This window comes from Tarenaya hassleriana, unplaced genomic scaffold (genome assembly GCF_000463585.1).
Source record: "Tarenaya hassleriana unplaced genomic scaffold, ASM46358v1 Cleome2, whole genome shotgun sequence".
Classification (NCBI taxonomy): domain Eukaryota; kingdom Viridiplantae; phylum Streptophyta; class Magnoliopsida; order Brassicales; family Cleomaceae; genus Tarenaya; species Tarenaya hassleriana.
The window spans coordinates 3,793,605-3,815,332 of NW_010965372.1; the positions used below are offsets into that span (position 1 = coordinate 3,793,605).

Sequence of the window (21,728 nt, forward strand, 5' to 3'; positions counted from 1 at the left end):
TTATTATTATAAAAACAATACTTACAATGAATTATCAGAATTATTATACGTACCCCCACTTAATTTAAAACAAATAAAAAAATCACCTTCACAAGCTAAAAAATTATCAAAACTACTTTTATTTTACTATATAGATTTCAAACCATACATTTTTTCTAATATTTTTTTTGTGATCAATATGATTAATATACTCACCATATAAATTTTGAACAATGTAACTAGTGTGACTATTATATAATTTTAACGGTGTGACCAGTATGGTCTTAAGATAACTCACGGATCACACAAAAAATGATATAAAAGATATGTCTGAAATTCATGTAGCAAAATATAATATTTTTTTTATAATGTCCCGATTGAAAGATTTGATTATTTATATCGCAGTAGAAGGTATTATAGGTAACAAAATCATCGTAACAATCTATTATTGGTGTTTTTCTTGGATACCAAAAATTTGCATAGGATAGCTTACTATACACACAGACAATCAAATTTAACAAGATAGATAATCAAATAATTTTTTTAAACTAAATCATTATTTTTCATCTTTTTAAATAAAATCAATTGATCGATGATCTTAACTAAAACCTAATGTAGAAACTACAAAATCATCTCCAGAATGTGTATTAAAAGTTTAAAACAAGAAGAAACACAAAAATTTATATTCAACTGTCACCTTATAGTCAGTCATTTGATTAAAGTATTGCTAAATGAGTTTAATCAACGGTATAATCCTAGGTAAAATTTAAATATATTATCTTTTTTTAACTACTCGAGCTTGTATTGCTTACATGTAAGCTTAGTATTATTGGTGGTACTAAAATTTTTAATTAATATAATTTAATATTTAATATTAGGGAAAGTGTTTTGTCCGCAAAGTAACTTGCCGTGGTCGGTTCGTTTCCTTCTATTTTGGACCAATTAATGATCCTACAGATCAAATGATTTTCTAATTATTAATTTTAGTATTTGCTGTTCCCTTACCGACTTCAATAATATCTTTTTATATTCCTTTACAATGGTAATAATATTAACTATTGGTTGTGAATTCTCAAGATTTGAAATAATACAATCGAACCGAGTAAAATTTAAATAACCGTTTGGTTATTAATTCTCAGAAAATGAAATAACCACATTCTAATTGAATCGAACTATATATACATCCCTATATACATATATATATATATGTATTTCTAATTTAATTATTGTTTTTTATTTTTTATTTATGTGTGTTATAAACTTTATTTATGAATTGAGATTTTGTTATTTTATATGCTAAAATGATTATGATGATATTTTATATTATATTTTGTTTGAATATTTTTCTATTATAAATGATTCAATTTTTTTTTAATATTATAACCGAATAGAATCTTTATTTGATTATAATTTTAAATAAATAAAATCTACCGAATAAAATTAAATAACCGTTTGGTTATGAGTTTTTAAAATTCAAAATACTCTTTCTAATTGAATTAGTTATTTCAATTTATATGAGAATTTTTCTATTCAATTAAAAAAATTTAATTCAATTCGAGTTCGTTTTTTATTAACAAAAATTATATATTTTTATATTTCTTGAATTTTTTTTTATATTTTTCATAATAAATAATTAATTAATTTAAAAAATATAACGATAGTTCGATATAGTTTGATTTTGATAGAGTTTTATTCAGATCCCATTTTTTGAGATCATTGATCTACGATCTTCTTGAATAATAAGAATAAGATAACAACTAATAGTGTTATTATTTTATATTCGTCGCAAATTATGTTTTACAGTATTATGTATACAAAGACGACCAAATAATTATCTGAAATATACTTCCTCGAAATTATTTCTTACATATTTATATTAATATTGTTTTCTAATATTGCACACGATCAGAATCAATGTACAAAATCTTGTCCGACGTCATGGTCGTGATTTTTTGCTTTTCATATACACAAGAACGAATTTCTTTTTATATAATACAATATATATAACTTCAAAATTAAACTAAATTAATTCTATTATAATGTCTTGAATTTGTATTACTTATCTCGTGACAAGTTCAGAGCATATGTATAAAATTTATTATCCCATTTTCCAAGCCTCGAAATTCACAAACATGTACACCTCTGAGCAATGTCCGATGATTAGTCAAACCCTAAATCATCATCAACATCAAGATCGCATTAATCCCAAGTTTATTTGGGATCGGCCATATGAATTCTTCTTTTTCACTCATTTCGATTTTGCGTCATATCTTCCGAGATTTGCAATACATCCAAATCATTCCTAATAACTCGTTCTCAAGTAAGTCTAGGCCTACATCTTTCTCGTTTATTCACTTCTATCATTATATCTACCTCTTTCTCGTTTATTCACTTCTATCCTTATATGCTCTAATTTTCTAATCGGAACGTCGAATGATCTACGCTTTATATGTCCAAACTACCTTAAACGCTCTTTCCGTAATTTCTCATGGTTACTGTAGAAATTTGTGGAATGATATTTTTATTGATAACCAAAATAACATATAAATAGATGAGAGTCTTACATTGAATAAGTAAAATAGACATAATAATAAATATTTCTAAATATATATTTTCCGGATTTGATAAGATCTCCAGTATACGATATATCTCGTAATATTCTTCAAGATTCGGTATATCTCAACACCCCTTCAAGTTGGAGCGTGGAGATCAGAAATGCTAAACTTGCAGAAAAGATTATCAAACGCATGTCGCTTGAACCATATCACCTTGAAATTTGTGTCAATGGAAGATATAACTGGAAAAAAAAAATCAAACAAACGATTGCGCTGCAACTTTGGCAATACGCATAAAAGAATCGTTCGATGATAACAAAAAAAGACGACAATCGCGGTGCGAAAAAGGAGTCTCGGGAATAACTCTGATTCATCCGAGATTGAAAGGCAACTACGCAAAAGCGTTTAGTGACAACAAAATTTTTGCAAGAATAAAATGATTGGCGGTTATGCGAATAATATTTAGAAACATGTGGGATTATGAGAGAAAAAAACAAACAAAGTGACTTTCTTATTCTTAAAAAAAACTCGAATTGATATTACCACTGGATCGGTATATCATCATCTTCATCTTCACTCTCATTATCAATCATCATTTTTATGAAAAAAACAACAAATTAGAAAAGAATCAAGCTCTGATACCATGTAGAAATTTGCGGAATGATATTTTTATTGATAACCAAAATAACATATAAATAGATGAGAATCTTATATTGAATAAGTAAAGTAGACATAATAATAAATATTTCTAAATATATATTTTTCGGATTTGATAAGATCTCCAGTATACGATATATCTCATAATATTCTTCAAGATCCGGTATATCTCAACAGTTACGACTCATAATTTCTCTTTAATACTCTCATTCCGGATTCTGTTCATCCGTGTATATCCGCACATTCATCGCAACATCCTCATCTCGGTCACACATATTTTGGACACATATTGTCATTTTGCCGCCCAACAGTCACTACCATACATCAATGCGGGTTTTATAGTTATATGGTAGAATTTTTCTTTCAACCGTATGGAAACTTTGCGATCGCAAAGGACCCCCGTGGCTTGCCTCCATTTCATTCATCCCGCTTTATATCTTATGACTAACATCTTCGTTGCAACCTCCATCTTTTTGGAAGATTGAACCAAGATATTTAAAATGCGGGTTTTGAGGTACTAATCCTCCTTACAAATTAATTCTTATCTCACTAGAACGCTTCCACTAAAATCGCAATGCATGTACTCGGTTTTCGTTCTACTAAGCCTAAAACCCTTAGCCTCTAATATATTTCTTCATAACTCTAATTGTCCATTTACTCTTTGTCTGGACTCATCTATTAACATGATGTCGTCCGCAAACATCATACACCACGGTACTTCTTTCTGTATATCCCTAATCAATTTGTCCATAACTAACGCAAAGAGGTACAGGCTTAAAGCGGATCTTTGGTGCAACCCTATCGAGATGGGAAAATTTCGCGTGTCACCCCCTGCTATGGTCGCACCTTCATACATGTCCTTCAGTACTTGTATGTATCTCATTGATACTCCTCTACGCTCTAATACCCACTATAAAACCTCTCTTAATACTCGATTATAAGCTTTTTCGAGAACAATAAATACCATATGCAAATCTTTTTCATATCTCAAACCCTAAATAAGATTAAAAAATATATTTATATATAGTTTAGGGGGAATATTAAATTTATAATAGGGGTTTACTTGAGTTACCGACATATCGAACAATACCCATCTTTGTACCGGTTTGGTTCGGTACGGGATCCGGTCATCGGATTCGGTATAGTTAAACCGAAATCCCAAATACCGAACCAATTGCCACCCTTCTTTGTCGTCTGGATGGGGGGACCTTAGCGTTGGTTTTGGTTTTCTCCTTTGTACAAAACTCTTCAAGTTTCGCCTGAATATTATGAAGCATGTAAAAACTAAAGAAATTCTCCGAGTTACGAAATCCGGAAAATGCAGAAAAAGGCATCCGAAACGAATAAACAAGTCATGAATCAGTGTATATAAGGATTCTCCGATTATGAAATGCAAAAACCATTGCAGAGTTTTGCAAATTTTCAGTCTTTCTTCCACCAAATGATTCAGATGCACTTGAATTCCATATTTCGGACGAGGTAAAAAATGTAGTGAACTGTGTATGTACCTTATAGTTTGGCTTGAGCCACTCCATTCTTTACTATGATAGGAAGAGTTCTTGAGATTCCATGGGTGATGACCAATATTGCAAGAGCGATTCTATGGTCAACCTTCTGGTTGCACTGAGCATTGAGATGAAAAACCGACACCCATCAATTTTATACTCTTCCAGAGGGTTTCTGTGTGCAAAACTTCTGACATTTACCTATCCAAAAGGCCTTTTCTACATTAGTATTTTTCAACCAGAAAAGGTCATAGCAAATGATCATCTGAGTATACCGCTGAACTGAGTCTGTTCATGTTTATGAGATGATCCCTCCAGAAGCAATCCAGTGTCTTCAGAAGAACTGCTCTCTGTTTTTAAAGAGAACTAATCAAATCAAGAGGTTAAAGTATATGAAATGGGTTTAATGGCTCGGGTTTTGAGGAGAGACAGAAAAATCATAGCCCGGGTATCGAAAGTTTCATCTGATCTCAGATGGGTCATCACAAATTATACACACCAATGCATATATATATATATATATATATACCTCTATTTCTTTTATGTATCCATCATCATAGCCAGATTCTTGGACAACATTCAAGTATGAAGCTATCAGATAATCGCCAAGGAATTTCCGGAGAAGGTTAACAGCATTTCGATGCCTTCCACTCCTACAGAAGATATTATTAGTATACAATAGGTAGTATTAGCACAGACTCTCCTTCAGCGTTAGAACTAAGCACTCACCCTGTCAAATCATCTGAGCAAATATCGAGCCAACGTCTTAAAGAAGAATTCTTTCTACGAATTCCCCTGAAAGCGTTTGGAGGTTTTGGCAGGTATGTGAGATGGAGTTCTTCCAAATGTATTGAACTTGCATCGTGCAGTTCTTCAAGGGAGCGCAACATGGCTTCTTCAGTGATCCCATCAATTGAATCTACAAGTTTTCATTGTTAGATTTCAAATATGACGAGCGTGTTGTTCTTGCCTAGCAAAGTAATTGTGGTCTCGCACAACAAAAAAAGAAAAGAGAAGAAAAGAAAAGAAAAAGCTTACCACCCAGAAGATTCCCCGAAATAGCCCTGAACTCTTTCAGTAACCTGTCCAAGCTCCAGAATCTCGGACGCTACCAAAAGAATATATAGATAGGATAAAATGAATATCCAGACAAAAAAAATACATGATCAGAAATATCATTATGAAAAAATAGGTCTTTCTTTGATCGGCTGCAATGGAGGACTGATTATACCTTATGTGGATCAGCATTTCCAAGAACAATTTCATCTACAACAGCTTGCATGTACCTAAGAAATAATTGTGTTGTTAACTAAAGGAGACCTCACACTCAAATCTAAAATCTCTCTGGAGTACTAGTTGTAGAAAATACATGCAGGTACATGCTAATGATTCAATTTCAATAAGTTGCTCCCATATTCACTTGAATGGGAGCTACTTGAAAGGAAAAAAAAAAGAACTTACTGGAATATATGATGAGAACAACTTTCATTATCGCCTGTCAACATCAGTTGCCTGAGATCATAGACATGCTTCCTTTGGACCTACAAAAAGAGCAAATGATCATCTGACAGAATAACTAGCGGGTCTCGATAAATATGAAAACTTTGTATGCAGAATATGGCATGCACATGGAATAATGACACCATGCAGAAGTTAAACGTAAAAGCAGTATCCTAGAATGTGAAATAATGAACAATATATGACAAACAGTAGGAAGAAAGAAGATACTAATTTGAACTTAAAATATGGTGAGAAATGTAATATTGCCTATGAGCGAATGCAGTAAAGGTGTTTGTCAATGCTGATACCTCTAGCACTTCGTCAAACTCGACCAGGCTTTTCCTTATACCAAAAAAGTACTTCTCCGCATTGATTTGGAGCGCTAGAAGCTAAAATGCCCGATGACAAGAGCCAGAGATTAGCAGCAATAAGTTGATCTATAAAATATACACCAATCATAGAACCACTAAGGAAATAAAAAGAAGGATCTGGTTACCTGTTTTACTATTGTATCACCTTCAATTGGTATATCTTCATCATTTGTAATCCTCGTTATAAGTTTCACAGCCCATTCAGTATCAAAGTTGAACTTTTGAAACATCTCATCTTGCAAGCTGTTCGACAAACGAATACTAGTAACTAGTTTACATTCAAGTTACAGAGAAAAAGCCAGTATATTCTTTTCCACAGGTCTTAGATCAGTTCAGAAAATATCATATCAAAACAAACACACGTGTGGAATTTCCAATATTGGAGGTTCGATGAGGTTACCTCACCATAAACCGTGTGGATCCTGGATCTCCTTGCCTTCCAGCTCTGCCACGGAGCTGGAAAAACCAAGAAACTTGAAAAATTACACATCTATGGAAACGTAAACTCTATGAACCAAGAACACATACTATGTGACAAGTCGATTTGGAAAACATTTCTACCATCATTAAGCATAGACCTCCAATACAATCATAGCAATAGCCAAAACATTCAGAAAAAGGGAAGAAAACTAAGAAAACCATCTTTTATCCTCTGGTGAACTGATTCTGAAGATATTTCTTCTTTAAACTATTTTTCTACACAAATACGCAGTGTAACATTAACTTAAAAGTGGGAAAGCCACCATAAAGGTGGTAAATGCGGTGTTCAGGGATTATGTACATATAAAAGATAACAGAGGTCAGAGTAACACATTGGAGTTTGAAAAGTAACAAGCAAGCAGACCATGAAAACCAGCAAGTGCCTACCTGGTTATCAATCCTCCGAGACTCGTGCAAAGATGTCCCAATCACATGAAGGCCTCCAAGCCTCTTCACTTCATAGCCTTCATGCAAACAGTGTGCTTCACAATCCTCTAAGACAGACAGATAAGCAAGAGCTATAGCAGGTCCTAGAGGATACATTTCAGACTGTTCGTTTACAAGCTCCTGCAGCTTCGTTGGATCCGTGGCCTGGCTCATCTCCACGGATTCTGTGATTAAGGATTTTGCCTTTCCACGTGTCCAGCTTTTACCCTCACTTTTGCCCACATACTTCGCTGTATAAATTCAATTCCAAAAGAGATCAAATAGACAAAACATTAGAAAAACATGATCCATAGAGTACGATGTGCTTAGTTGCCTAAGCTTGTCTTTCAGCACGCACGAAGATGAAACATAAATCTTTGAAGACAATGAGACAAACCCATGAGAGAAGCCTTGGCTAGCAAAGCTAATGATGATGGTCCAACTTTTATTTTTGACAATACCTAAAAAAGATTCACACAAGAAATTTAGTTCTTCTGCAATGGGATAAGACCAAAAAAATTATTCTGACCTTTATCTTTGGTGGTAATAATACCTATTGCAAAGAGATCACTAATTAGTAATTTCTGTAGCAAGGAATGGTACCTTCTGTGAGAATTCCTTAGCATCAACTTCATCCGGTGAAGTTTCATTTGTTAGGTATAGAAGGACACTATCTTCTATGATTTCCCTTGCAAGTATCTTGAAGGATTACAGCCACAAAATATAGCAGGAAAAAAATTAGACTGAACATATTTATCAAGGTAAAGAAACCAAAAACATAACATATAACTAACGTTAAATGCAATTTCGGCGATAAGAAAGGAATATCACATCAAGGATCCACTGAACAAGTGCTAGTAAGACATAGTTATGGTACCAGCCACCACATATGAAATGTTACCCAGCATACCTTCGGATTTCCTCCCAGAATTATGTCGGTACCTCTGCCAGCCATATTTGTAGAAATGGTGATGGCATATTTTCTTCCAGCTTGGGCTATGATTTCAGCTTCCCTGGCAGCATACTGAAAGCAGTGGAACACATAATATTAGACAACCCGCCATCATCCTGAATCATATATAGGGTTTATGGTGAGATCCACCTTTGATCGTGCATTCAGGACATTGTGAGGAATACCCCATTCTTTCAGCAATTCTGATAAATATTCAGAGTTCTCTACACTGCCAAATGAGGATTAATGGAAAATCGTGAGATACATATAATTGATTTTGAGGCAAGACTTGAAATCAGCATTTTATGAACGTTCTCCCTGGTTCATTAACCATAATTCCGGTACAAATCATGTACCCAATGAAGAAATTCTGATTATATGCAGATTTTTAAGATATACCAATAAAAGTGTGTCTGCCACACTGTGCGCCAATAAATTCCAATTGAATTTGGCACATGATTTTTATGTTTGAAGTTCTTGAATGATTGCATTGCCTGATGGATGGAAAAGATGCCAAAGTATTTATTAACACAGAGTTACCTTGTTGTTCCTACTAAAACAGGACGGCCTTGACTGAACATATATTCAACTTCTTGACGAACATGTTCCCATTTCCCACGAGCAGTCTAACATATATGACGTGAGAAGCATTAACAAGAAGAAAAAGAAAGTTTCACTTCCACCAACAAGGCAAAAGATAGACACAAACATAAATGTAATTTCTGCATGCTTACAGCAAAAGCTTGTATAGGTAGATCTATCCGAATATTTGGCAAATTTGTTGGAATTGCGATAACAGGCATCTGGAACATCTTCAAAAATTCTTTTTCCTGCCAGATGATGAAGGAAAAATGCATGTTTGAAATTTCCTTGTTAGTCAAGAAGGTAATATATAAGATGGCGAGAAAAAGTGAATCCCCTAATATATACTTCTGTTTTTGCTGTCCCAGTCATCCCTGAGAGCTTTGGATAGAGTTTGAAGAGTGATTGATAGGTGATTTGAGCAACAACAACTGAATCAGCCTAACAACAAAAAGGTCAAGTTCGTTTGAGCAGAAAATTTTGTAACGACATATAACGCTTATCATCACAATATATAGATCAGCAAGAAGACCTGAATTTTGACACCCTCTTTAGCCTCCACAGCCTGGTGGATCCCTTCAGACCATCTCCTTTTCTCTTCAACCCTTCCCGTCAACTAAAAGGATATTGTCAAACTTTCATTTGTTCAAGTTCTCTTTCTTCATCATAAACAAGGATAAAAAAAATACAATTAACGCTCATTATTCCACTAGCTACTGCAAAGGAAAACCAATACGTACCTCATTGATTATGAGCGCTTTCCCATTTCTCACAATATATTGAACATCCCGCTTGTAAAATTCTTTAGCTTTTAACGCATTCATCACAAACCTGCATATCAATTTCTCAGTCCCACTGAGTTGACTTTGGTGAAAAAAAGAAACATTACTCTTCAGAAACGCTAGGGAGTATTTTCATTTTTTAAAATATACTAGAGAAAAATGTTTGTATTCATAGTTTTGCAACAACTGCCAATCATCGGCATGTCACCATTCACAATCTCAGTATAACAACACAACCACACCTGCCAAACTCTTACATCACCACAAACCTTAAAGAAATATTTGTTATAGCAAAGAGTAGATACCTTGCCCATGGATCATTTTCATCCCATAAATCACCCGTTTCAAGAGCCATCTCAGCAAGAGCTATACCTTCTTCAGTCAATTCCACCGAGTTATCTTTCAGCTCAACTTTGTAATGCTAATAACAGCAAGATTCATAAAAGTCAGCCCCTTAAAACTAGAAGGAAAATGCTTATAACAAAAGGAAAAAAGAGGAAAGAATCAGACAATATCCTTTATGAGAAGCTCAGCCACTTTTGCAGCAACTGGATATCGTGCTGCATTTTCATTTGCCTGTTATACAAACGCAACAGAAAGGCCATCAGTCCGTAACACATTGATATTGCTTTTTCTTTCCTTCTGTTATAAATTGGAACGAGTCATTCCTGACAAAATTCAAACTTTTGCCTGTGTATATAAAGTATCTGGAAAATGACAAAACTTCTAATTAGAAGATGATGCATTACCTCACCACTTATTAGCAAAGGATTTCTGCCTTCATCGATGAGTACAGAGTCCACTTCGTCAACTATGGAAAAATGAAATGGTTTTGGCCTGTGGTTCATAAACTGTCAGTACTGAACCAAACGGAGAGGTAAATAGAGTTTGGAGGTCTACCATCTCATCACCAGTTGATCACTATTCGAAGCAAGATTATCTCGCAGATAATCAAAACCGAGCTCCTGTGAACATGCTAGATTGTTAGCACAAAAGAGATGAGGATGAATAAAATAATAGACATGAAAAAAAAAGCAGACCGATATATAAAATATCAAGCTGCTTACTGAGTTGTTCGTGTATGTGATATCACATCTATAGTTGGTCTTCCTCTCTTTAGCTTTCATTCCCCTCTAAATATACATCCAGATTCAGGGGAAAAAAAGGTCATAAATATATTCTGCTTCGAAATTGAGAACGTAAAACATAGAAATTACCAGAGTAACCAACCTGAATGAGACCCACAGAGAGACCTAAGTAGCGGTGAACACGACCCATCCATTCAGCATCACGCTGAGCCAGGTAATCATTCACAGTCACCACTGCCAGCAAACAATGCAATAGCAACAGCTTTAGATAGACACCAAACAGCCACATTTCCAGTATTACAATATGTTTCAAACTAAATCACTCCTAAACCATGTTCATCCAAGCAAGATATCTTATTGACCTTTCTTGAGATCTCAGCAAGTATAAAACCATAACAAGGTCAGAGGGAGCAGGCAGCATACCATGAACGCCCTCACCAGTAAGTGCATTAAGATAAGCAGCCAATGTGGAGACAAGTGTTTTCCCTTCACCTGTTTTCATCTCTGCAATGGATCCATCATGAAGCACCGCTCCACCAATGATCTGATGTAACGACTAAAACATAAGTATACCCAACTACCTAACTTCAAGATACTGCAAGGAAATAGCAATTTAGCATAAATTAAAACTTAGTACAGATGTAGAAGAGAGAGGAGGGGGCAAAACAGACCTGCACATCAAAATGTCGCATTCCAAGTGTCCTCTTTGCGGCTTCACGAACAACAGCAAAGGCCTCTAGAGCAAAAGACAAACACAAACAAAGTAAGAAACCATGTAGCGATGTCAATTATACCAAAAGCTTCCATTTTTTCAAGAGAACAGTAAACTAAAACCAAACCAGCTTGAATATCTGCTAACGTCTCCCCTCGGGCCAACCTTCCTCGAAACTCCTCAGTTTTTGCTTTCAGCTAAGAGAAGTAAAGGAAGAAACCCATTAAAAGAATTATCAATCAACGAAAATGACTCAAGGCGTTAAGAAAAAGTTGAACCTGTTCATTGGAGAGGCTTTTAATCCGCGGCTCAAGGGAATTGACAGATTCCACTAGACGATAGTAGTCCCGGACAACCCAATAGTTCATACTTGTAGCATTGCCTAAATTCCTCTTCAGACGACCCAAATTCTCCTGAAAAGAATCCAAGAACGTTGACGGAGTTCAAAACAATAAACAAAACAAAGGAGAATTGAAAACCCACAAAAAAGCTTCAAAAAGAATATTGCCCGAAAATCGCACAAACAACAAATTCTCCGGGAACCCAACAAGAAAAGAATCATGGAAACATTATTTCATTTTTTAGTTGGAACTTTAGGCGGTTCGCGAAAAAAAGATAGCGAATCAACAGTTTGTGTAGCCATAAATCTTATTTAATCAAAAGATTTTTCCGGTTTGAGAAATCCCTAGTTAAACACAGGAGAGAAACCATCGGAAACTATTTGCAGCGGGAAAGAAACGACGGAGAAAATCAGAAGAGGCAAATGATCAAACAGATGGTGTGCAGTCTTCTCAGAATTGAACCATCCTCACCGTAAGAGACGAAGCCACATATCTCGTCTGAGCACAACGATACCTACGAATCGGCGTGAACGACCGATAGAGACAAACACCAGGTATGGGTCTTATCCATGGAAGTTTATTACTTGGAGAGAGCGTACAAGGAACCCGGAAACACTGGTTAGTGTTCGAAAAGGTTGGAGCAGCAGCCATTTTTTCTCGCTTCTATGGCCTTCTTTAGATATCTTCTTGTCACTCGGACCAAATAGCCATGGACGTAGCTCTGTTCCTGTTTCTCGTTCTGCAAATTCGAAAAACTGGTGAGAAGAAGAAGAAGAAAGAAGGAAGAAGAAGATGATGACCGTTGTGGTTCGTATTTCACGCCTGGGCCCATTGGGCTTCATTCGTGTAGCTAATAGGCTCTGTTTGAATGGTACTGTTTGAGCCTGACTCAATTCTTCCGGATTTATCAATTTCATCCCGAACAAATATTAAATTTACGTTACTGTCCCAAACTATTAACATTATCATTTGAGCCCATTCTATAACATCACAGTACAAGGAAATGACATCATAGAGGGTTAGTAGGATGAGCAATTTGGTTTGTAACCAAATAATTGAATTCGTTTAAAGCGAGTCATATAATTGTAATCCATTTTGGAAGGGTAATAATTTTTCTAAGACCGAAAAAAATATTTGAAAAATCAATATTTTTTTAGAATTAAATATTAGCGAATAAAATCAAATGGAGTAGCTATAATTTTTTTTAAAATCAAAATAATCAAATTCGAATATAACCAAAATAGAATCTGAGTCAAAATTCGAAATAATCAAAGTTGTTGTAAATCACAATGATCAATCGTAAATTAAAATGATCAAACGTGAGATTTAAAATAAATATTATTGTAAACATTGTAATTATAATACGGTAAAAAAACAATAGAAAACGTTAATTTTTTATTTTATTGAGGATAGAAATCAAATTATTCCAATTTTCGTGAATTTTACATAAATTAGTAAAAATTAATTCCAAAACTTTGTTTTCCCACGCAGAGAGATATGTTCGAGCAAGCAAAGCATGTCTTTAGACGTCGCCGTTTTAAGAGAGAGGGTATTTTTTGTAATATATTGATCAACAATGGATAATATCGTCATTCAGGATATTCCAGTTTCTACTTTCTTTGATCGAGATCTTCGTCGTCGTCGCGATTCACCGGTCTTCGGGAGGCGAAAGATTGATCGGATTTTCTGGGGTTTCTCAGGTAAGGGACTACAACCTCGGATTATTTCCTGTTTGATCTCAGTTCACGAACTTTGTCGGCGAAAAATTCATGACCAATTGCGCTTTCTAGGTTTTCGATCAGTAGATCAGTGCGAACTTTTCCCGTTTTTTGGATTTCGGATCAAGCTCTGTGTTTTTCTCCCGTTTGATCGATGCCTGAAGCGATTTTGTTTTACTTTCTTTTTTCGTGTTTGGTTGGTAAGAAAATAGAATCAATGGCGGGAGGTGGAAGTTCCATGCTCTGTTCTCTTCTCCTTTTCACTGTGATCCTCTCGCTTCAAGAAATGTACCGTTCTAAGTTAGCTTCTTCAGAGTTGTTCACCATCCTCGGAGGATTCACCAGCTCCATCCTCTTTCTGGTGTCTCTGACAGTAAGTTCTTTTAAATCCGTTCAGATTTTCCTCTTATCCATGGAGGAATCTCCATTTTGGGTATACCCTAGGCTTGTGAAAGCAGTGATCTTTACTAAAATATGATCCTAGAGATTCTTGATGCTATGGTTCTGATCCTGAAATTGGGTTCTGATCACGCTGAAGCATCATCATCTGCTGATGTTTTGTCTTGGTGTGACTTTGTTGCAGTTCATTGGTAATTTCCAGGAATCGTCCGGCATGAAAACTGGTTGGGGCGCCGGTAAGTTTCTCACTTTCACATCCTGAAAGGCATTTGCATTTTCTGAGTTGTGGTGTAATCTATAGGGCAAAATCATTTAAGATTTGCGTGTTTATGTTTGTTCGTATGATCACGTGGTTCGGCGGGGTGAATTGCTAACCGAGTTTGCTCATGGTTATGGCCTTGATTTTTTTTTTGTGTGTGTATCCTCCCTCTCGATCAGTAGTTCTGAATTCTGTGAACTCTAGATCAGAGAAGTGCAGATAAAGTCTCTATTTTTTGCATCTGGGGTTTACAAATTTCGAAAGATTCGGTTCAACGTCTTTCAAGACGTGAGAATATATCAATGTCTTAGCCATTCGAGTTACGATTCATGAACACTTGGAAGTTTTGCAATTTTGCTAAAGTTTTTTCTCTCTCTGTTTTCATGGCAGTCATACTGGCAGAAGCAATTGCCCTTATTGCTGCTAGCACCGTTCATCGAGTTTGTATCACAACCTGGTACTAAAACCCTAACTCTGCTGTCTTCATGTTTCATCGCCTCACAACCTCTGGCCAAAATGGCTGTTCTTGCCTCATTGTTCATACATTTGTTGTTTCGCAGCTTCTTGTTCTCGGCTGGACTGTTATACGAGATGAACAAGATTTCGGGATACATGGTTTCCAAAACCGAATCGAAATCTAAAAGGCACTGATCCGGAGATTGCAATCGGTATTTGACTATGCAGGGATGATTTCGCCGCTTTGAACCAAGAATATCCGTTCTACGTCTCCAAATTGTAAGACCAGTTTCCTTCTCGGCTTATAAATTTAGGGATATTGATGGCCAAGGAAAGAATCTATGGATATAATAATCGTTTTCAGATCTCTAAGTTCTATCCATTAAGTTAGATACGCACATTTTGCTTCTATTCTTTGCCCATTCTGCATCAGATAGATATCACACGCATCAAAGGGAAGAAAAAGAGAAACAAAAACAGCCTCTGCTGTTTTATCTGCAAAGTTCTTTCGGACAACTGGTGGACATGTTCTTGATCCCGTCGTCGAATTCGGACCGAACAGAAAGTTTCAGTAATCGGTTCGGAACGGCTTGTAGGATTTGAGATCGAGAACAACTCCGGCAACAGAGCCAGCAGCCGCTGCGACCGTCACGACCAGGCAGGCAGAGCTGAAGACTTGGAGGCAAACCCATCTCGTGCTCCATCGGGGTATCTTCTTCTGCTCGATGTACATCTCCACCGGGAAATACACCGTCAACGGCCAAAACCCTAATGCCCCGAGCAGTCCCACCACGTCGTTGAAGAACGGTAGAAGCATCGAGATGACGGTTGTTATGATCACAAAAGCCGTCCTCCATATCAACCTGAATACACATTTTGGATCGCTCGGTCAGTAAGATGCATTTCAGATCATTCATTGCTAAGGACTAGGGGTGGACGAACGGTTTGGTTCAAGTTATTCGACTGTGATCTACGATTAGTTCGGGTTCGGTTATTTTATTTTTTTAAGAATTCATAATAAAACGGTTAAGTTTGAATATATCTAATTAATTATAAACAAATAATAACAAAATCTAAATATGGTTAGCTTTAATTTTAATTTGATTATAATATTAAAAGTTCGACACTGGTTGCATACCATAGTTATAAAATTGTATGAACAACTCTATTATGTTAATTTCTCTATTCAGATATAATATATACTACGTATTAATCGGCAATACAATATACAGGTGGATAACGGTTCTGTTTATTCAGATTCAGTTAAATCGGGTTCGATAATTCATATTTTGAAGATCCAAGACTACACTATTATTTAATTTTAATAGATTTGGTTATAGTTCGGTTTATAAACAACCGAACCATTTGTCCACTCCTATTTAGGAATAGTAATTTGCACCTGAAGAGGTTAAGGTTGTAGGGTTTGAAGCCCGGGACGGGGATTTTGATCTCCTTTGCGATGAACTCGTTGCCGGGAAACCTAGCCGAAGCTTGCTTCTCGACGAAGGCAAACAAGGGCTGGCAATAGACTTGGTACGCCCCGACAAGGTGAACCACGATGGCCGCATTGGCGACGTCAAGGAGCCAGAAAGGGTTGTAATAACCGAAACCGGTCAAGAGGTTGGCAGGGGACATGTCTCCGAATGCGGCGTAACCCATGCAACCGCACAGCATGTAGAACAACGTCGTCACTCCCACGCTTACGAGCGTCGCCTTCTTCATTGTCTTCTCCTCCGCCGGTGGAGATTTCAATGTGTCCTGTTTCTCAATTTTCCACCGTTTTTCGGACAAAAGTGTTAGATACATTTGCCATGTTCCATATATTAAGGATATATTGTTATAGACATACGGTTAATACAAAATTAATTTTTTAATTTTAGAGTTTAAATGTATTTACATATATATACACACTTTTTAATTCATCATTTACATTTTTAAGTACATTGCTCATAATTTAATAGATAAATGTATAATACTTATTTAATACCAATGATCATTTTTAGTTATTGTGTTGTGCTATTTGATTTTAATGATTACAAGTAATTTTTTGTTTGATTTAGGGTGTATTTTTATAAATTCTGAATATGTTATGAATTGATATTGTATAAATTTGAACATGTATATAAATTGCGATCGAAAATAGTTGAAGATATTATTATGGTTCATGTATGGCATGTAACCAAATGTTGTTGTCTCGTGTTTATTCGAGTTTTTGGGTACTAAACCGAGCAATGAAACATATAACCCGAAATATTCGGATTCAGATTTAGGTTCGATACTCTAAAAATCTCGGATATCCAATTCGTATCATATACACTTATCACTAATATATGTATGTGTATATATGTGTGTATTTATGTATGTATATGTATATGTAACCTGAATCTCAATGAGGATGATGGAGTAAGAGTAGGCGAAGGCGATGTCTCCAAGAGCTTGAAAGCTTCTCCAAACCTTCTGTGTCTCCGTCACTCTCCCAACGCTAATCCCAGTCAGACTCCCTCTCCATTTCCCATTTTCTGTCCAACAAAAAACGGTCTCTCTCATTTTTGACCCCGTAACTAACGAAATCTTGCACTTAGACCCCGGAACTTTTTACGCACCCGCGACTTTGGCGATGCCGAGGGCGAGACCGACGGAGGAGTAGGTGAAAGACATGACGGCGGCGAGAATGGACAGCCACCAGAGCTGATCGAAGTCTGGAATCTGCGAGAATATGATCTCCACGACTCCGAATGCGATCATGTACGGGTTGCTGTTCATTCGGCATGGATTCTTGCCTCTGCTCTTGTGGAAGCAATTTGATCTCTTTATTGCCCTGTTTCATTTGTTTTAGGGTTTCGATCAAAACCCGTTAGACCCTTCACTGGAAAATGCACAAATTTTGTAGCTTTTGATGTGAAATGTTAGGATCTGTCTAGTTTTCGTGTTTTGATCAGAACCCATTTGACCCATTGGCTAAAAATCGACAAAGTTTTTAGCTTTGAATGTTTCTATCTTGTTTTGTGTGTTTTGAACACTACCCATTTGCAAACCTAACGTAAAACATCAAAATCTTGTAGCTTTCCGACCAAAACATGTCTCGTTCATAGAGAATGAACATTCTTTTAAGGGTCAGAAGAAGGTTCTAGAATCCAATCACAAATGAACGGTACAAAAATGTGGGTTTAGGGTTAGGGAAAACACTCACATCATGCTTGTAGCCGAAGCAATGGTGTATCCAATCGCCACGCCGAAAAGATTCAGATATTGAACAAGTCCGCATAGCTTCACCTTCACACCACCTAACCCATTAACCCAAAAAGCCAAACCATACACACATGTTAGTTACTCCACAATTATATGGTAACGGGTCGTTTTCAAAGAATCTTCTTCACCTCGAATAAATTCAGATTCCTCTAAAAAAAAGGTTCCACCTTTACTTGCCTAAATGGAAGAGGAAATGAACAAAAAAGGTATCTAATTTCAATGTATTTCCACCTAACTATATGTCTATATCAATATCACTATACGGATGACGAATTTTATGCAACACCCGGAACAAAAAGATCTCAACTTTGTGAAAGATCATCTCTTGAGCACCATAAAAGAACTCGCTTTCTTGGGAAATACATACACACACACACACATATGTATGTATGTATATGTATATGTACCTAGGTTGGAACGGACGGCGTCCATGTAAGTGTAGTTCCGCTTGCCGGAGAGAGGGTCGCCGGAACGGTAACAAGAGGAGAGGAGAGTGGAAGTGAAATAAGTAACGGCAGAGAACAACAGCATGGCAGCCGGTCCGGCCACCCATCCCAACTGAGCCGTGGCCCACGCCAACGACAGCACCCCCGACCCTATCACCGCCGTTATTATGTGCGCGCTCGCCGTCCATACGCTCCCTATATAGCAAACGCATCATCATATATATATAATACATTCCTAATAACTTCATTAATTTCCTTGAATAACTGGATCAAACTGAGGTTTTGTTGACAAAACATTCTTGTTAAACTTCATTTTCTTGAATCCTTAGACATTGGTTCTTGAACTAGAAACAGCCGTTTACTAAAAAAAAACATTCTTTTTTATAACTAAACTTTTGTTGAAATGAATATTTACGCTTCGAAGCTAAATCAGATGTTGGAGTTAATTCAGCATAAGATTGGAGATTGGAATGAAAGTTGGAAATGATTTAAACAATTAGAGACACAAAATCAATTAATGTAGAAATCAATTGTATTAATTGTGTCAATTCTCTCTTATCTTGTCTTATATTAATTAATTTGCATCAAATCTTATTTTTTTAATATCCTTTTTTTTTAGTTTCTAATATAAATACGAGACATATTTTCATTGTAATTCAAAAAACACATAAAGAAGAGATGTGGCAAAAGTTTGTTCTTTGTCTTTTTCTTCCTTGTATTTTTTTTTTAATTTAATTTCCACGTTACAATATCCAATAACTTTATATTCTTGAATCCTCAAACACAGAATATTCGATAACCAATTTATCTTTTTTTAGATTTGTGTTTGATCGGTGAATAGCGAATACTCTTTTTGAAAAAGAAGGTAAGAAAGAAAACATGGCGTTACCGGTTCGTTTGTGCCGACCGTCGTCGTCGAATATCTCGGATCCGCCGGACGGTGGCATGTCCACGGCGAAAGCTTGTCGGTCATGGCTCTTTGCAGATTGAACCATTTTTTTTTTAAATGTGAGTTTTTTTTTTTGGGAGAGAAGTGATATTTGAGAGTAGAAGAAAAAAAAAATACAGACAAGGAGTTAAGGAAGAGAAGAGTGTTGTGTTTATTTGTGATGGGTAACGTGTTGATACATACATATATATATATATATATATATATATATAATTATGGCTTTTTGCCACGAATTAAATACACATTGATTGTATTTTTAACCAAAATCCGAGGACGTTTATTAAAAAAACAAGGTTAGTGAGAAATTATGTTTTCTTTTTTAAGAAAATTAAACAAGAGAGTCTGTCTTTGTGAGGAGTGAAAAGATCGGAATGATGATGGAATAGAAATTGAGTTTATTGTGTGTGTATGTATATAGAGAAAGAGAGATACGTATTTATAGTATCGGAGTGACGTGTTCACATTAGTATATGTTTTTAAAATTATTTTTATATAAAATTAATATTTATCTATATGTATATATATTCTTTACAAAATCAATCTAATATTTCTCGTTTTTTTTTAAATTAATATCCCGCAATAAAAATTTCTGTGGTCACATAATTTGTAGTGTAAGAGTAAGGGGAAAAGTTGGTGGGACCAAAACCATGTGGGATTGAAAATTGACTTCAATGACTTGATCATATAATATGTTAAAATAGAATATTTCATAAAGAAAATAATACAAATATAAAAAGACAATGAGGAGGAAAATAAAGGGCAGTCCAAAGATGCTCACATCATTTGGACTTTAAGGTTCAACTCTCAGTTTGGATTTTGTTCATCAAAATTATAAATAAAATTAATTTAAATATATAAAAATATCGGATAATGTTCTACAGCATCAGTCTTTTCACTCTCAAATTTAATTTTCAAAACTTTTCATATAGAGGTTTTAGCCATACCATTTTTAATTAATGCATACCATACATTTCAATCTATTGGACCGTTAGTTTAATTTTTAACTTACCTTTTATTTTCATTTTGCAATAACTACTAGCCCTAAACCGGTCTATTCAATAGTTAACCACCAGTCATACTCATATATAATTGACGCTAATCGTAAGTAATTTACCAAATTAGCCTAATAATTCAAACCTGAAATGTAAATTATTATTATTAAATAATAAAGGGGAACACATGAACCTACCATAAATGATTAATTGGTAGAAAAAGGATTTTAAAAATAATTGAGATCTCTAAATTAAACCACCTTTGAATTGATCACCTATACAATATATCTTGTTCTTCATAGAAGTTTCTTGAATATTAAAAAAATTAAATGAAAACGGTACGTACATTTTGAAATGTAAAATATGGCCTATTAGGTAGGGGTGGCCATTTCGGGTTTCGGTTCGGTTTTCGGTTCGGTTATTTCGGGTTCGGTTATTTCGGTTATAAAAAAATCATACCCAAACGGTTATATAGATTTATTCGGTTCGGTTCACGGCAACGTCTCCGTTGCATTCCGTCGCAAATTTTCGACGGATTTTACGACTCTTTGAGATGTAAAATTTGTTCCCGCATTCCGTCGCTAAACCTAGGGGTGACCATTTCGGGTTTCGGTTCGGTTTTCGGTTCGGTTATTTCGGGTTCGGTTATTTCGGTTATAAAAAAATCATACCCAAACGGTTATATAGATTTATTCGGTTCGGTTCGGTTCGGTTTCGGTTCGGTTCGGTTCGGTTTTTGCATAATAAAATTATAACCAAACGGTTAAATTTTTTGGTTTATTCGGTTCGGTTTTAAATCGGTTCGGTTCGGTTATGATATATTTAAAAAAAAAGAATATTAATCCTATACAAACTTCAAAATATTTATCCAAATAAATCTATAAAATAATTAATCCTCCAAAAAAGTTACAAAAAAATCTACAAAAACTTCAATAATTAGATTAAAAGTTAAAAATATTAAATTTTATGGTTTATTAGGTGAAACACATAAGGTACAAATGAACTACAAAAAAATAACACTAATAATAATAAGGGTAAAAATTAAAATATTATAAAAACTCTAATAACCGTTCGGTTAACCGCGGTTATTCGGTTATTAACCGAACCGAACCGAACCCGAACGGTTATTCAACTTCCTCAACCGTTCGGTTATTCGGTTATTAACCGAAATGGCCACCCCTAATACTTCCCCTTTTGAACCGAGAGGAAGATATCACGAATCATGTTGCCAATGTGCATGCGTATCTCTTGTAATGACAACATTGCCGATCAGTTGACGAAGCCTCTCCCTTCGTCGAAGCATGAGGGTCATGTTAGGGATATGGACATT

The 21,728-nt window shown here is 35.4% G+C and overlaps 3 protein-coding genes across 5 annotated transcripts; 1 reads left to right on the top strand and 2 right to left on the bottom strand.

Moving 5' to 3' along the window:
* Positions 1-3,793: 3,793 nt before the first annotated feature.
* On the bottom strand, positions 3,794-12,703 carry LOC104812087 (protein translocase subunit SECA2, chloroplastic). The gene is made up of 32 exons (XM_010539068.2): positions 12,402-12,703; positions 11,868-12,002; positions 11,717-11,786; positions 11,549-11,613; positions 11,301-11,421; positions 11,020-11,111; positions 10,857-10,922; positions 10,690-10,754; positions 10,539-10,626; positions 10,300-10,365; positions 10,095-10,210; positions 9,748-9,838; positions 9,540-9,623; positions 9,356-9,448; positions 9,160-9,255; positions 8,966-9,051; positions 8,576-8,654; positions 8,384-8,497; positions 8,077-8,172; positions 7,871-7,934; positions 7,435-7,724; positions 6,968-7,023; positions 6,693-6,810; positions 6,505-6,585; positions 6,158-6,237; positions 5,928-5,982; positions 5,735-5,804; positions 5,426-5,615; positions 5,226-5,349; positions 4,972-5,046; positions 4,700-4,897; positions 3,794-4,450 (listed from the first exon to the last, which is right to left on the bottom strand). The coding sequence occupies exons 1-31, from the start codon at positions 12,579-12,581 to the stop codon at positions 4,733-4,735; spliced, it is 3,171 nt and encodes a 1,056-aa protein (XP_010537370.1). The 5' UTR covers positions 12,582-12,703; the 3' UTR covers positions 3,794-4,450; positions 4,700-4,732.
* Positions 12,704-13,524: 821 nt separating this feature from the next.
* LOC104812089 (protein KRTCAP2 homolog) lies at positions 13,525-15,288 on the top strand. Of its 3 annotated transcripts, XR_771554.2 has the most exons (6): positions 13,525-13,630; positions 13,854-14,021; positions 14,232-14,283; positions 14,697-14,763; positions 14,867-15,041; positions 15,196-15,288. XR_771554.2 is itself a non-coding variant. In XM_010539070.2 (5 exons), the coding sequence occupies exons 2-5, from the start codon at positions 13,866-13,868 to the stop codon at positions 14,955-14,957; spliced, it is 366 nt and encodes a 121-aa protein (XP_010537372.1). In that variant the 5' UTR covers positions 13,525-13,630; positions 13,854-13,865; the 3' UTR covers positions 14,958-15,129. The 3 variants fall into 3 exon arrangements, 2 of the variants coding, with proteins under 2 accessions (XP_010537372.1, XP_010537373.1); XM_010539070.2 differs by lacking the exon at positions 15,196-15,288 and having other exon boundaries at positions 14,867-15,129; XM_010539071.2 differs by lacking the exon at positions 15,196-15,288 and having other exon boundaries at positions 13,861-14,021; positions 14,867-15,129.
* Positions 15,128-19,793, bottom strand: LOC104812088 (amino acid permease 3). Its single transcript, XM_010539069.2, has 7 exons — positions 19,347-19,793; positions 18,419-18,652; positions 17,953-18,046; positions 17,366-17,580; positions 17,142-17,281; positions 16,162-16,520; positions 15,128-15,625 (listed from the first exon to the last, which is right to left on the bottom strand). The coding sequence occupies exons 1-7, from the start codon at positions 19,450-19,452 to the stop codon at positions 15,331-15,333; spliced, it is 1,443 nt and encodes a 480-aa protein (XP_010537371.1). The 5' UTR covers positions 19,453-19,793; the 3' UTR covers positions 15,128-15,330.
* Positions 19,794-21,728: the final 1,935 nt, after the last annotated feature.

Excerpts from the sequence above, each read along its gene's own strand:
- LOC104812087 (XM_010539068.2), bottom strand. The coding sequence starts at position 12,581 with ATGGCTGCTGCTCCAACCTTTTCGAACACTAACCAGTGTTTCCGGGTT. Across the intron at positions 6,238-6,504 it reads AGTTTGACGAAGTGCTAGAG|GTCCAAAGGAAGCATGTCTA; the intron begins GTATCAGCATTG and ends CTCTTTTTGTAG. Across the intron at positions 5,805-5,927 it reads GAAATGCTGATCCACATAAG|CGTCCGAGATTCTGGAGCTT; the intron begins GTATAATCAGTC and ends TTCTTTTGGTAG.
- LOC104812089 (XM_010539070.2), top strand. The coding sequence starts at position 13,866 with ATGGCGGGAGGTGGAAGTTCCATGCTCTGTTCTCTTCTCCTTTTCACT. Across the intron at positions 14,284-14,696 it reads GAAAACTGGTTGGGGCGCCG|TCATACTGGCAGAAGCAATT; the intron begins GTAAGTTTCTCA and ends TTTTCATGGCAG. Across the intron at positions 14,764-14,866 it reads CGAGTTTGTATCACAACCTG|CTTCTTGTTCTCGGCTGGAC; the intron begins GTACTAAAACCC and ends GTTGTTTCGCAG.
- LOC104812088 (XM_010539069.2), bottom strand. The coding sequence starts at position 19,452 with ATGGTTCAATCTGCAAAGAGCCATGACCGACAAGCTTTCGCCGTGGAC. Across the intron at positions 18,047-18,418 it reads CGCCGTCCGTTCCAACCTAG|GTGGTGTGAAGGTGAAGCTA; the intron begins GTACATATACAT and ends TTAATGGGTTAG. Across the intron at positions 17,282-17,365 it reads CGGCATCGCCAAAGTCGCGG|AAAATGGGAAATGGAGAGGG; the intron begins GTGCGTAAAAAG and ends TTTGTTGGACAG.